At 43.5% G+C, this 14,034-nt stretch overlaps 1 protein-coding gene across 2 annotated transcripts in view; it reads left to right on the top strand.

Annotated features, from left to right (window-relative positions):
- INVS (inversin) overlaps positions 1 to 14,034 on the top strand; it is a 146,981-nt gene that overhangs the window by 105,281 nt on the left and 27,666 nt on the right. For both annotated transcript variants that reach the window (XR_014293943.1, XM_082619619.1), the window contains exon 13: positions 10,878 to 11,164. Coding sequence is in view for 1 of the 2 variants with exons in the window: in XM_082619619.1 (XP_082475745.1) it covers positions 10,878 to 11,164 (287 nt within the window). In the remaining variant the exon portion in view is untranslated. The remainder of the gene's footprint in view (positions 1 to 10,877; positions 11,165 to 14,034) is intronic.

Genomic DNA, 14,034 nt, shown 5'->3' on the forward strand with positions numbered 1-14,034 from the left:
GTTAGCAGGTGTAATACCGAAACCTCTGATGAGAAAGATACGGATGACAGGCAGATTCTTGAGGGATAACTTCCTGGCTGTATCTTGAATGTTTCCAAATCTTGAGTCCTTCCAATTCTTGAATCCTACCATATCTTGCCCACAAGGAGGAAGCATAAGTGTAATAAATAACAGTTAAAAATAATAATAAAAGGCAAGATAAACTATGTTAGTAAGAAGTTGAATACCACTATGAGCTGGAATGCTAACCATCTTGTCAGTCTTCAAGACAAGACTGACAGAAACACATCATTTTCTGCGACTCTGAAGCTACTGAAATAGTTGATATCTTGGGAAGTATTATTTTGCACTCTTCTCATAACAAGGCTCTTTTCACTTTTACCAAAGAATCCGGTATTAACCTAAAGCCTCTACGTGCCTCTTTTGCAGCCTTCTCATAAAAGTTCTCTGCATGTGAGTGACAGCTGTAAGTGGGTAATACTTGTGACAAATTATCCTGAGTTGCAAGTAAACATTCTCTGCAAGGGAAGGAATATTGTATTTCCAACTACCGATGTTTCTATAAACTCAAGTTTAATGTGTGAGAATCCACTTTCCGAATTTGAAGTCATATCTACCTGAATATGAGGTGGGGCTCTATAAAGCCACCATAGCTGACTTTCTATGTTCCCAAAAAGGAGTGTATTGATCCAAACACATTCCACTTTGTTACTGCAGAGAGGGGCCCCAGAGTTCTCCTTCCCCCCCACCAAACTCCCTTTCCAGGGGAATAGAAGGATTGTGGTTGAGTGAAAAGGAGACCAGGGTTCAAATCCAGCATCTGATATTTACTTGAGATGAACTGAACACAGCATTTCTCTCTCTGGGCCTCAGTTTCTCTATCTGTAAAACATGACAAATTAGACTAGCTGATTTTAGGCACGCTCCAGCTCAGTGGAAACCCCTGTCTTCATTGTTAGTGACCTCAGCCTCCTCTTCCTCTCCTTTGCCAGTGATGCTGCCCAGAGGCTGTATGCCTGGGGCCAAGAGTTCCAAGTCTGCACGCTGGGAACTGAAAATATATTTATCAGGAGAGCTGTACGGAGGAAGGGGTTTCAAATAATGCCATGCTTAAAAAGAGTACTGGTTTGCAGTATTTTTTCCCTAACATGGCCTTTTGTAACTCCAGGCCCAGAGGGTTTGAACCGACAAGGAGATAGATTTAGGAGACATCTCTGTAGTCTAAGCCCCACCTTCTACCCTTTTAGTTGTTATCCTGATTAGTTTCAGTGTTGTGAAAGATAGGCCCTCTTCGTTCTTAATTCTTCGTTTCTGAAATTGATTTTTAAAAACACTTTTAAATGGTAGCTGTGCTTACTGTGATAATCATTGCAATTACCAACACTGAAAATCTCCTGTACTGTTTCTCAGTCACAGTCTTTCCTTTATTGGTCCTCATTATTGGGAGTGAACAAGTTTCTTACACTTCCTAACCATCACCTCCTACAGACACTGTAGCATAGATCTCCAAGAGAAATACTTAAATGGAGAAGTAACTGGTTTAAGTTGTATTAATTTTATTTCTCAAAAGTTATTTCTGAAACTCTGAGTCAGTGTTTAATTTTGGTTTTAAGAAACAGAAATCAGAATGTTAAAGCCAGTCTTCGCTGCTGCCGCCTCATTGGCGCAGGCACATCACGTTGCCTCAATGTACCCTTCCCTGTTTCTCACGTTACGATGGCAGAAATCACCTTCCTTAAAGTAAGGATATCGAAGAAACTGATTAAACTTAAAGGGATTACTATTTTACTGGTAGAGAAATTGGGAGAGAGAGAAGTTTTAGTCATATTTTTGAAGTCATTTCTTTTTAGAAAATACTATTTAGGAAATACCTATAATCCATTTTAAAGCACTTAACAACTCATACTGCACCTCCTATGAGGTTGCCAAAATGCACATTACTGTAGTTTACCTGCCAAAGCACAGAGTTGAATGCACATGAAAATAAGACTGTGTTTATGTTGATCACTCTTATTCCTTGAAGCTTCCTTTTTCCCAGGTTTTTATTTCACTCTCTAGTCTCAGATCTCCTCTAAGTCCCTGAACTCCCCCTTCTCACATCTTCTTAATTATACCATTTCCACACTGAGGTCAGCACGGCAGGCTAACTCCTCAGACTTCTATTCGTGCTGTACTCTTTTCACTGAAAATATGTCCACTTTGAAAACTTAAATTACTTCATCTCTGTAGATAACCCCTTCATCTCTCTCACACCTTGAGCTCCTGGAACTCTAATCCCAAATCATCCGTTGCCTACCGGGCATTTCCACTTGTTACTTGCCAGTAGGTCAGATCCTTGGACACTTCCATTTGCATGTCCTGTTGTCACCGTCACTTCAGGCTCACTGGGTGGAACCTACAACTCATCACCACAGCCTGTCTCCCCTGGCCTCCTGATTTCCCTACTAGGGCTGCTGCCACTGATTCTGCTAATTCCTCTTTCTGAAATGGCCTTTGCTTCGGTTCTTCTGTCCCACTGCTCTATAGAGGCCATCATGCTTGAATACCATCCGTGATACTACATCAGACCCTTCAACATTTGACTTCCGCTTATATCTCCAAGTCTCATTTCTCTCCATTAGTTCCACCCTCCCACCCCTCACACTCGAGGCCTCAGCCATCCTGAACTTTCGCCACTTCCTCACTTACCACCACGCTCTAGGGAGACCTGAGCTTCCTTCTGGCTAGTGTATGAGACTGAGTATGACTCTTAGAGTTACATAATCAAGTCCAGTTTGGGTCACCCACTTCAAACTCTTGTAATGCCAAAGTCCCTTGCATGGGAAGTTGCGCTGTGTCCTCAAAAAGTCAAGTGACAAGTTCTGTGCCTCTCAAGCAGCACATTTCATTAGTGGGCAGTTCTGTCTGGCAGAAGTTCTTTTCTACCTTTGGATCTTGAGCTACCCCTTGAAGCAAAAGAGAAAAGTCTAAATCCTTTTCTATAAACCAACTTCCAGATAATTAAAGAAGGTGCTCATGATACTCACACGCGTACCCCAGCTCTCCTTCTCACTTTGTAATAGATCCCCTTGCAGCCAGCTCCCCAGACATGTTCAGTTTGTCAATGCCTTTCTTCAGGGTTGACCCATAGGTCTGAATCTCCTGCTCATCCAGTGGTCTGATCCATGGGGAATCACTTCCATGATTCTACTCCATACCATTCCACTTCTCTGAGCCTCAGTTTCTCATCAGTAAAATGAAAAGATTTCTTAGTCCAGGACAAGCTTTGGGGCTTCATGAGTGCCCTGAGACTGTAGGCAGTATTTTGTGTGTCATGAGCATATGTGCATTTGGTGGGGGAGAGAGGATCTTTGGATTTTTATTACATTCTCTAAGAGAGTTCGTGAATCATAGAAAGAATTTTTTTAAAAATCGCACTAAATGATATCTGAGGTTCCTCCCAGCTCTAACATTCTGTAAGTCAAAGGTCCTAAAATGCATGACATTTTCTCATTCCCCCGAGAGGAAGTCAAAGACCAAATATTACTAAGCCTGTTATTCAGCGACAATGAAGAGATAGAATCTGACAGACCCCCACATACAATGCAATACCACCTGAAAAGGTTAGAGCTAAACCTTTTCTGTCTGGTGAGGTAATCAGTTTCCTCTCACTGGAAATGTTCCAGCAGAAACTGAATTGTCATCTCTCCAGGATAATATATAAGGAATTTTAAAACGTATGTGAAGAGCTGGTCTCTCAGATCTCTTCAGAGTCAAAGATTCTATGAGAGCTGTGCCCTCCCATCCGCCTGAAATAACCTTTTCTCACCTCCCTCCTTTCTCATTTTGACATTATCTCCATGTAGCCTTTTTTCCTCTCCTAGTTTAATTAGTCTCCCACATCGTCCCTTAGCTCTGGGTAGATATCTCTATTTCAGCATGCATCACATCTAGAACTCACTATCTGCAGGAGGTATGGGTCTGATTCCCTGCTAGATTGTCAATTCCTGGAAAGCAGGGATTGTATTATGTACCTCCATACTTCTAGTGCCTTAGAGCCCTTGATATATAGCAAGCATTTAATAATATGTGTTCAGTAACTGCTCCTACAGTGGGTCTAAGACCTTACCTAAGTCGTTCGTCATTCTGGGCCTTAGTTTCCCCCTCTGTCAAATGGAAGGGTTGGACCAGGTCCTCTCTGAGGTCTCCTTCAATCTCTGTAAGTGGACCAATCACTGTAACTTGTTTGCCTTACTCAGGCAGCAAACACATTTATGTACCATTTATCCTCATAACACGCACTGGCACTTGTATTTGTGCATTTGGTTTTCCAGCTCCCTCCATATTTATCATGAGCAAATTACCATTTGACAGGTTTATGATTTTAAAAAGAAACCTAAGAGCACTAAGGTTTATCACTGCATATACTTGAACATTAGAACCCACTATGTGGCTTCCCCAGAGGTGTATTTGCCCAGTTTTGCCAAGAAATTAATTCTATCAGACATTGTAGTAATAAGCAGGCTCTTTCCCATTCCATGAGCATTCAAGTTGCTATTTGCCATGAATACAAGACCTAAGAGAGGCTTGAGAGATGTGGTTAAAATAGCTTCTACAGAAAAAGGATTTGTGTGGTTTCAACAATGAGCATTTTCTGAAAATATCGATAGGCCCAGCCCTGTAACTCTTAGATGGCGAGGCACTCGTGCCACACCCGGGTTTCTTCACTTCTAACCAGATGCAGTTGCAGCTTAACAGCTTTACCTGTTAATAAAGTAATAATGATTACTTATATTAATATAGTGCTTTATAGCTTACAGAATTCTTGTACATTAAATTTGTACAAAACCCAATGAAGTAGACAGGGCAACTATCCTTAAACCCATTTCATGCAGGGGAAAATAACACAGAGAGATTAACTTGCCTGAAATCACACAGCTAGTAAGGGAGAGTTGGCACATGAATCTCAGTCTTACCCAAAGCCAGGGCTCCTACCATTGCTTGGTTCAGGGGAATCAGCCCTCCAGCCATGCTTATGCTAAGAGGCTCTCTCCAGATGCCAGCACCATCTGATAGGCCAGCATGGAACAACCTTGCTTGTTTTTCCTGACTTGTATGCAACATGTAATTGTTGGTGGCAAAAGTCACCAGGCCCCCAAGTCAGCTTTTGTCCTAACTCAGTGCTTTTTCTGTTGTGCCGTGTCATTTCCAGTGATTGTTAAGAGAGTGGTACCAAGCCACCAGCATCAGTTCTGCAACATAGTTCAGTAAAAATCTTCCTGTTATTCTCCAAGCTAAACATAGCAGAGCATACCAGTATCCTTCTAAATCCTTGAGAAAGTTAAGAAAATTAGTTGGCCCCAAGCCTACACCAGGACAATGAACAAGAATGGCACTAGGGCAAAGCTGGGTTAAATCGGTACAACAGCAGGACACGCTAACTTAACCTCCTTTTTCTGTGGAAACCATTTTAATCACATCTCTCAAACCTCTCTCAGTCCTGTATTCATGGCAATGGCAACTTGAATACTCATGAATGACAATGAGCCTGCTTTATTTCTGCAATGTCTGACAGAATTAATTTCTTCTTGTTAAAAATTGACAACTAAAACTCTGTGGAAGCCACATAGTGGGGTAGGGAAAAAATCCCTCAACTGCCAGGACTTAAACTTTCCAGGCCCAGAGGCAGGTCTGTGCCGTATTGCGCAAACAGACGCATTCAGTGCTGAGATGCTGAAGCCATGGAACATTCAAGTCTTTGAAGTTACTGCCCTTGATCTGGTTCTCTGCACATCAAGCAATCTTTTGATCACTTGGTTTCTTACTGGCCTTTTTTTTTTTTTTTTTTTTTTTTTTTTGCAGTGGTTATCTAGGTTTCTCATTTGCAGAAGTCCCCATTCTTGGGTCTTAGATCTGGCTTGGGAGGGCTCCAGGGTATATCTCTGACCCACAACAGCCCTTCAGAGATTTGCACCAGCAATGTATGCCTTGGGTCTTTTCTTCCCTGGGTGAAACAGCCCCGTTCCTCCAGCCCTTCCTTTGGAGACCCTCTTTACCCTGTGGTGCATAGGACCCAAAGCAGAGGTTGTCAAAGATCTGATCCCCAGTTGGCTTTCTTACATTTTTATACTGTGAGCCTCTGGGGAGCTGCAAAAATTGCTCTAGAAGAGACAGTACAAGCCAGACTAATTGGTAGCCCATCAAAAGCTGTTGTCTGGCTGATTTCCCTTAAGATAATAGAAAAAAAAAAGTGGGGGGGTGAAATGTGGGACTAGTTTATACATTAAGATTCTGCTATCTTAATAAATTTCCTGCTAAAATATTACTTGCTGTGTCACGGACAGGATTTTTTTTCTCTTTAAATTTTCATGTAAAGTAGAATAACATTGGTTCTTTTTCTTGTATTTGTTTCCTAAACTTTACAAAAATAGGTCAAGTGTATAGCATGGCCTACCATAAAGGTTAAAGATCTTTGACATTCTGTAATAAATTAGTTGGAGAAAAAACACTTAAATTTTAGGACAGTTATTGAGTCTAAGGATTCAGGACTAAAAACTACGCTAGAAGCTAGCTTGAAATGCTGTTAATGGTTACTTTAATGTAGTCTTACCACTTTTTTCATATGACCCAATTACTTTTTTAAATGATGGAAGAAGACTGAGTAAAATTTTTAAAAATGATTTGTGAGATGAACTTTACAGGAAGAAGTAAAGCTGCTGAATTCCAGCTCAGCTCTGTGTATAGAAAGCTGTTAGCACGTAACCTTGGATAAGTCACTAAGCTCTCTGCCTCAGTTTCCTTATCTACTAAATAAGTGCATTGCCCTCATTAAAGTGAGATTCCTTCAAGTTCTTAGATTATGAGCAGTGGTTCTGGTCCTTTTCCCCCAGGGAAACACACAAACACACACGGGATCATATTCTATTCTGAGGAGCTGTATCGTATGTGTGTGTGTGTGTGTGTGTGTGTGTGTGTGTGTGTGTGGTTGCTTTTTGTTTCAAGGCAGCAGTACAGATAAAATAGGATGCAGCTTATGTATAATTCCCAGTTCTAATCCCTTTTCCTCGGTGATCACTACTTTTACATTCAAGAACCACAGCTCTGGAGATCTGCACATTTGTGGGCTGTGTGCCACCTGGAAGATTTTTTTAATGCAAAATGCATCCATTTTTAAAAAACATTAATTTACTTCTGTTCATCAGCTGAGTGTGTAATTATATATTCTCATGATTACATTCTTTCTCCAGAATCTGCTTACTGAGTTCCACCAGAATGAAAAAATAACCCCTTGCAAACCTCCCCCCTCCAGAAAAGTCTTCAGAAGGCAGAGCTCCCTTACCTGCTGGCCATCTTGATCACTCTAAAAGGCTAGATCCCCTGTTTGTCCTGTGACTGCCTTTTTGGGAAGCCCAGAAAGGTCTTCAGTGACAAGGTTTGCCCAGGGGCTGATTGCACAGTGGCTTCTTGGAACTGAAAAGGAAAGGGGTTTGGTGTCCTAAAAGCAGGAGAAATGACTGCTCAAATAACAAAGTCTAGGTTATCACCTCAAAGCTTCTTTTGATGGCAATGATATCCATGCAAATGCCAAGCCAGGCAACCCCACACGCCTGTCTGTCTGAAGGACCAATATATTCTCTTAAATCACTTCTGTTCATCAGTGCCAGTAAAAAGAGCAGCTCTCTCTCTGCCTGCCAGGAGCACGGCTATTAGATCAATTAGCAGCACCTCAGCCACCCGGATGCTTCCACCTTCTTCTGAAAAGCAGCCTTCCCACAGACAGATCACACTGAAATGGCACTTGCTAGCATCCATGTGAATCCCAGGCACTGATGATGACAGGCTGTCCAGCTCGCCTGTCGACTGCAATGCAGTACACACAAGTGTCAGCATTTGGCAAAGCCTGTAACAAGGCCAGAATCAAATGAGAACATTCGAGCTGTACAGGAGTCAGCACGAGCCATCTGACCACTTTCTCTGGATTGCAGTCAGTGGGAACCTATCAGAGAGGCAAGCTTGGACCCCAGATCAGGGGCTTCACCACACAGGATGAAAGACCTTCAGAAGGGGAATTAAGGGACTTCCCTGGTGGTCCAGTGGTTAAGACTCTGTACTCCCAATGCAGGGGGCCAGGGTTTGATCCCTAGTTGGGGAACTAGATCCCGCATGCACGCCGCAACTCAGAGCCTGCATGCTGCAGCTGAGAAGTCCACATTGCCACAACTAAGAAGCCCACATGCTGCAGTGAAGATCCCGTGTGCCACGACTAAGACCCGGCACAGCCAAAATAAATACATAAGTAAATATATTTTTTTTAAAAGGTGGTGGGGAGTTAAGTTGACAAGACTTTATATTAAAGTGTGACTCGGATATCTGTCATCTGGGACTTCCCTCTCCCTTGAGATATAAATAAGCTTTGCTTCAGATTGCACAGTCTGTGGAAATCTGAATTCTATGACTTCTTGGGGGCTTGGGGTCTCTGCCTCAGCTCTTGGTTCCATTCCTGGGACCGTAGCCCTACAACTTGTCAGGTTGCCTATAAAAAAGCATGTATGAGCGTGGGAGGCCTTCCGAAAAGCTGGTGCCATTGAGGAGACTCACACTGCATATCCTCTAATGGCATAGTTAACGGGCCACACGAGACTTTCCTATTCTCTTAAGCTTTGCTACTCAGGGTGTGGCCAGAGGACCAGGAGCACCTGTAGGACCTGGGTGCTTGGAAGAAATGCAGACTCTTGAGCCCCACCCCAGCCCCAGTAAATCAGAATCTAGGTTTTAGTAAGATCTCAGGAGATTCCATTCATTAATGAGTGTGGATCACAGATCTGAAGTCCTTTTCTGTCCCCTCACCCTGGACGATTCTCTGCCCTGCCCTTGCTCCACTCAGCACCCAATCTTTCGCCTTCTCTTTCTTCCCCCTCCCTTCTCTCCTGTTCTTTCATCTCTTCCCTCCCTGTCAGGAGCCACAAACAAATTCTTTGTGTCCTGACAGAGCAGACCTCTTTTCTAGAGCCTCAAAGCCAGTCACCACCTAGGCCCTGAGGGTCTCACCTTCTACCAGCCCTCAACCCTGTCCCCAAGCTTACTGAGGTATTTGTCTAAACAAGGCCCCCCACTAAGAGGGACCCTGATACCAGCTACTCTGATAAAAGAAATATTTCCATCTCATTACATAACACAGCCCCGATTTTATAAAGACATTCCAAACAGACCCTTAAATCAATTCAGGATTATTAGCCATCATGTAAGTGTTAGACCTGGGGAAACTGAGTCTTCGGCAGGAAAGTGACTTATCCAAGGTCTTTTTGTGGTTACTGGCAGAGGCAGGACCAGAAGAATTCTTAGACTTCCCAGTACAGTGTTCTCTTCACTATACCTCTAATTATTCTACTTTAAACTGCACCTTGAAATGGCAACCAAATTCTCTTCCTGAGCAGCAAATATGTATTGGGTGCCTGCTGTTTATAGCAAGCATTGTTTAAAGCTCAGAAGAGGGCTTCCCTGGTGGCGCAGTGGTTGAGAGTCTGCCTGCCGATGCAGGGGACCAGGGTTCATGCCCCAGTCCTGGAAGATCCCACGTGCCGCAGAGCGGCTGGGCCTGTGAGCCACGGCCGCTGAGCCTGCGCATCCGGAGCCTGTGCTCCGCAACGGGAGAGGCCACAACAGTGAGAGGCCTGCGTACCACAAAAAAATAAATAAATAAAAATGAATGAATGAATGAATGAATGAATATATGTATGTCAGAAGAAGCAAAACAGACCCAGTTTTTCCATACCCTCTCCTTTGCCCAGACGGCTCCCTCAGACTAACATCCTCATTCCCACCTATCTGCCTGGCAAACTCCTACACATCTTTGAGAATCAACAGTTGGGACCTTCTTCCAGGTTCCTCCACAAAATTAATCACTACTTCCTCTGTGCAAGCACGTTATTATAACATTTCTTCCATCATATGTTAAGCCTTTGTTGTCCTAGCTGTTCCGCTCTGGGTAGAAGGTTCTTCAAGGGAGGGCCGAACTCCGTGGTCCTCATCACTGTATCATCAGTGCCCAGCACAGGAGAGGCGCAGAAAATGTTCGTTTTCATCCTCTTTTTTTTCCCTTGGATATCCCTACAAATTAATGACATCAGTCAAACAAATCCTGTCCTTAACTCAGCCACTTCGTCCTTAGGCACCTGGCCCCTTTCTGGACCTGCGCTACCTCGGCCCATCTGCCTCACCCGGCCACTCATTTCTAGTCTTGGCCTCCCCTCTCTATTCTGTTGCTACCCAAAGGTTGCAGCTTAGCCACCAGCTACTTGTGTATGATTTCTTGAAAATCACCGTACCTTCTGGACCTCATCTGTAAGTTGAGTGGGTTTGACGCATAAGCTAAGAGCTCTCGATGGCAGTGTTACGAGATTATAACACACCTCACAGGTGTGTTACAATCAGCTGTGAGGTGCTTTGTAATTTTTTCATGTAATCGTTAAGGTTTACCAGTGGTCTTTTTAACGAATAGAGAAGATTAAGGGTTATCCCTCTGACCCTCATTCTCAGTTGCATTCTGATGTGCTTTCTGGAATAGGAGAAAAGGGGTGTAGTTACAGGTAGTTCCAGGGATCACACACACTTGGGGCACACACACCTTGGGATCCTCTTATGTCTCACCAAAAAGTTCCATATCATGTGTGTCTCAACTGCGCACAGGTTGATCTATAAGATTCTTCCTGCCTCCATCATCCTTTGAGCTATAAGACCTGGATAGAGGACAGGAAATTGTGAAATTGTGAAAATCCTGAATTTCCAAATCCCCCCTGTGTTGTGGTAGCTCTTTTAAAGTTTAAATCTCACTCAGGAACACTTAAACAGGTAACGAACGCTCTTAATTTTTTCCTCTTCCCCTTTGGCTTTGCTCCCAGGAAGCGAGAAGAAGAAAATAGGCGAAGAGAGGCAGAACAGCAGAAGGGAAGGCTGAGCCCAGATTCCTGCAGACCCCAAGCTCCTCCCTGTCTGCCCAGCACCCAGGCTGAGCCCCGCAGGCAGAACTGGGCGCCCAGCAAACAGCCTCCCTGCAGCGACAAGGCCCAGGGCCCTGAGCGGAAAGCCTGTAGACGGTCTCCAGGCAGAGGGTCTCCAAGCAGAGCCCCCCAGAAGGAGCAGCATCTCTCCCCAGACTTGCAGAGAACAGATCCCAGAAAACCAAATGGTAGGTGTATTGCCTTGTTATTCAGTGCTAACCTATGGACTGTGGGCTCTTTTGATTCGTGTATTTAGACCATTTACATTTAAGGTAATTATGTCAGCACTTAAGTTGGCCATTTTATTATTTATTTGCTCTTTATTTCCTCTGTTTCTCTTTTCTTCCCTTCATTAACCAGACTCTCATGATGTGACAGCCCTGTTGTATTTCCTCAAGTTCTTTCTTAGCTTGGGACCTTTGCATATAACAATCCTTTTATCTATATGGACAAAAAGTACCTTTTGTTTTTCAGCTCTCAGAGTGAATGCTCCTTCCTCTGTACAGCCATGCCTTCCCACTAAACAAGGCTTTGTTTTCCTGCTGTATGCTCCCATAGCTTTCTTGTATTTCCCTATTATAAGGATCATCACCTTTCAGTGTTATTACTGGCTTACTTGTCTATTTTTTCCACTAGACTATAAGATCTGTAAGATCAGGGTTGCTTCAGTTATCTACTGCTGTGTAACAAACTACACTAAAACTAAGTGGCTTACAATAACAGTTTATTATTTCTTATGATTTTATGGGTTGGTTGGGCAGTTCCTCTGCAGGCTTCTCCTGCTCTCACTCATGTGGCTGCATTCACTTCAAGGTCAGTTGAATTGGATGGTCTAAGATGGACTGACTTGAATGTCTGACAGTTGATGCTGGCTATCAGCTGGGATTCCTCGACTCTGTTTTACCTGGCCTTTCATCCTCCTATAGGCTAAACTGGCTTTCTTACACAGTGGTCTCAGGACATCATTCTAAGAAAGCACAGGAAAAGCTATAGGACCCTTGAGGAATAGGCTCTAGAATGTGCACGCTACATTCTATTGATCAAAGCCAAGTTATGTGACCATCCCAAACTAAATAATATGGAGAAATAGATTCCATCCTTATGCGTACTAGGATGGGAGTGATTTGGGGCTATTAAACAATCTATCACAGTTCCTTCTGGTCACAGGTTATTCACATTTCTCCCACATGCAAAATATTCTCACCCTTATCTTAGGACCCCCAAATCTCATGCCAATTATCACATCAAGTTTGAAGTCTGGGATCTTGAGACCGGTGTCGTGTCCAGATGTTGTTGAGGTTCCCCAGGTGTGAATCTTTCTGATTCAGAGACCAATGGACAAAACACACATCAACCACACACACATCCAGCAAGCAGTGGTGAGACAGGAACAGAATAACCACAGGAGACATTCCTGTTCCAAAAGGAGAGAAATAGGAGGTACATAGCAGTCACTAGTCCATAGCAATTCTGAAAGCCAGCTGGTTATACATTAGCAGGGCCCCTACTCTGAGGTATGAAACGTGCCTTGATTAGGGTCTGGTTTTACTCCTATGTGTGTTTTCTACTCCGTTGTTCTCCTTGGCTCTGGGCTCTGCCACCTGGGTTCTTGGTTCTGCTCTCTGAGAAGTCTTCCTTTTCCTTGAGACACAGCCCATGTTTGCAGCTGAGTAGACTTCTTAGCCTGTTTCCTGCATATAGGAAATTGGGGCCCCAGAGGCTCCTTTTCATTTGGGACCGCCTCAATAGTTCAAGCTGGTGGCAGTCTCAGTGATACAATTATCTCAAACACTTCATGGGTCTTCTATGAATCTGACTGGGTTCACTCCATGTTCCAAAACCACATCCATAATTATTTTTCAAATAGGCCTCTCTCTACTTTGGGTGGCTCAGGCTGCTGTGGAAAAATGCCCTTGAGATTCTTAGAGGTTCTTTTGTCTAGCTGAGAGGCCTACAATGTACCATCTTTAATATTTTTGAGGTCTTAATAAAGGGTTGCACAGCCATACTCTTGATTTGATCTTTATCTCTAGGTCACATCTTACTATATGAGACTCTTCTGTTGGCAAGAAAAAATGAAAATTTAAAACAGTTTTCTAACCCAGCACACTCTGTGCTCTTTATATTTACTCTAAATTCTGCTTGCAAGCTGAGTAGTTCTTTGTTTCTTTCTCCCCATACCTTATCATATGCAGCTAAAAAAAGCCAGTTGAGGGCTTCCCTGGTGGCGCAGTGGTTGAGAGTCCGCCTGCCGATGCAGGGGACACGGGTTCGTGCCCCAGTCCGGGAAGATCCTACATGCCGCGGAGCGGCTAGGCCTGTGAGCCATGGCCACTGAGCCTGCGCGTCCAGAGCCTGTGCTCCGCAACGGGAGAGGCCACAACAGTGAGAGGCCCGCGTACCGCAAAAAAAAAAAAAAAAAAAATTAAAAAAGCCAGTTGATATTTTCTTCAACATTCCACCTAGAAAGCTCCTAAGCCATATCTACAAGTTCATTAGGTGTATTTTCTATCTTCCAAGTTACTGCAGATGACAATTTTGCCAATTATCCTGCCATCGAATTACACAGTTCACTTTTCTCCAGACTCCAATAGCAATTTCTTCTCTGCTCCTCCAGACCTCACTAATAGTTTCTTCATTGCCTTTCTAGCTTCTGCTCACCAGCCAGTTCCAAAGTCAACGCTCTGATTTTTTGTTAGGCCAGCATGTCTCTTTTTTAGGTATTAGTTTCTGTGTTATCTCTAGCAGCATAACACACTACCCCCCAGACTAAGTGGCTTAAAACAATGGTTTATTATTTTTCACATTATTTTTTTCACATTATTATTTTTCACCCATTATTCTATGGGTTGGTTAGGCAGCTCCTCTACTGGATCAGCTGGGCTTACTCCTGTGGCTGCTAGAAGTTTGGCCAGGCGAGAAAGTCCAAATGGCTTCCTTCACATGTCTGGTAATTGGTGCTGGCTGTTGGCCAAGGTGTCTCAGTTCTCTTCTGTATGACCTTTCATCGTCCAGCAAATTAGACCATCTTCCTTGCATGTTTTTCTCAGGGCAGTGC

This window comes from Mesoplodon mirus (genome assembly GCF_964341445.2).
Source record: "Mesoplodon mirus genome assembly, chromosome: 1".
Taxonomy (NCBI): Eukaryota; Metazoa; Chordata; class Mammalia; order Artiodactyla; family Ziphiidae; genus Mesoplodon; species Mesoplodon mirus.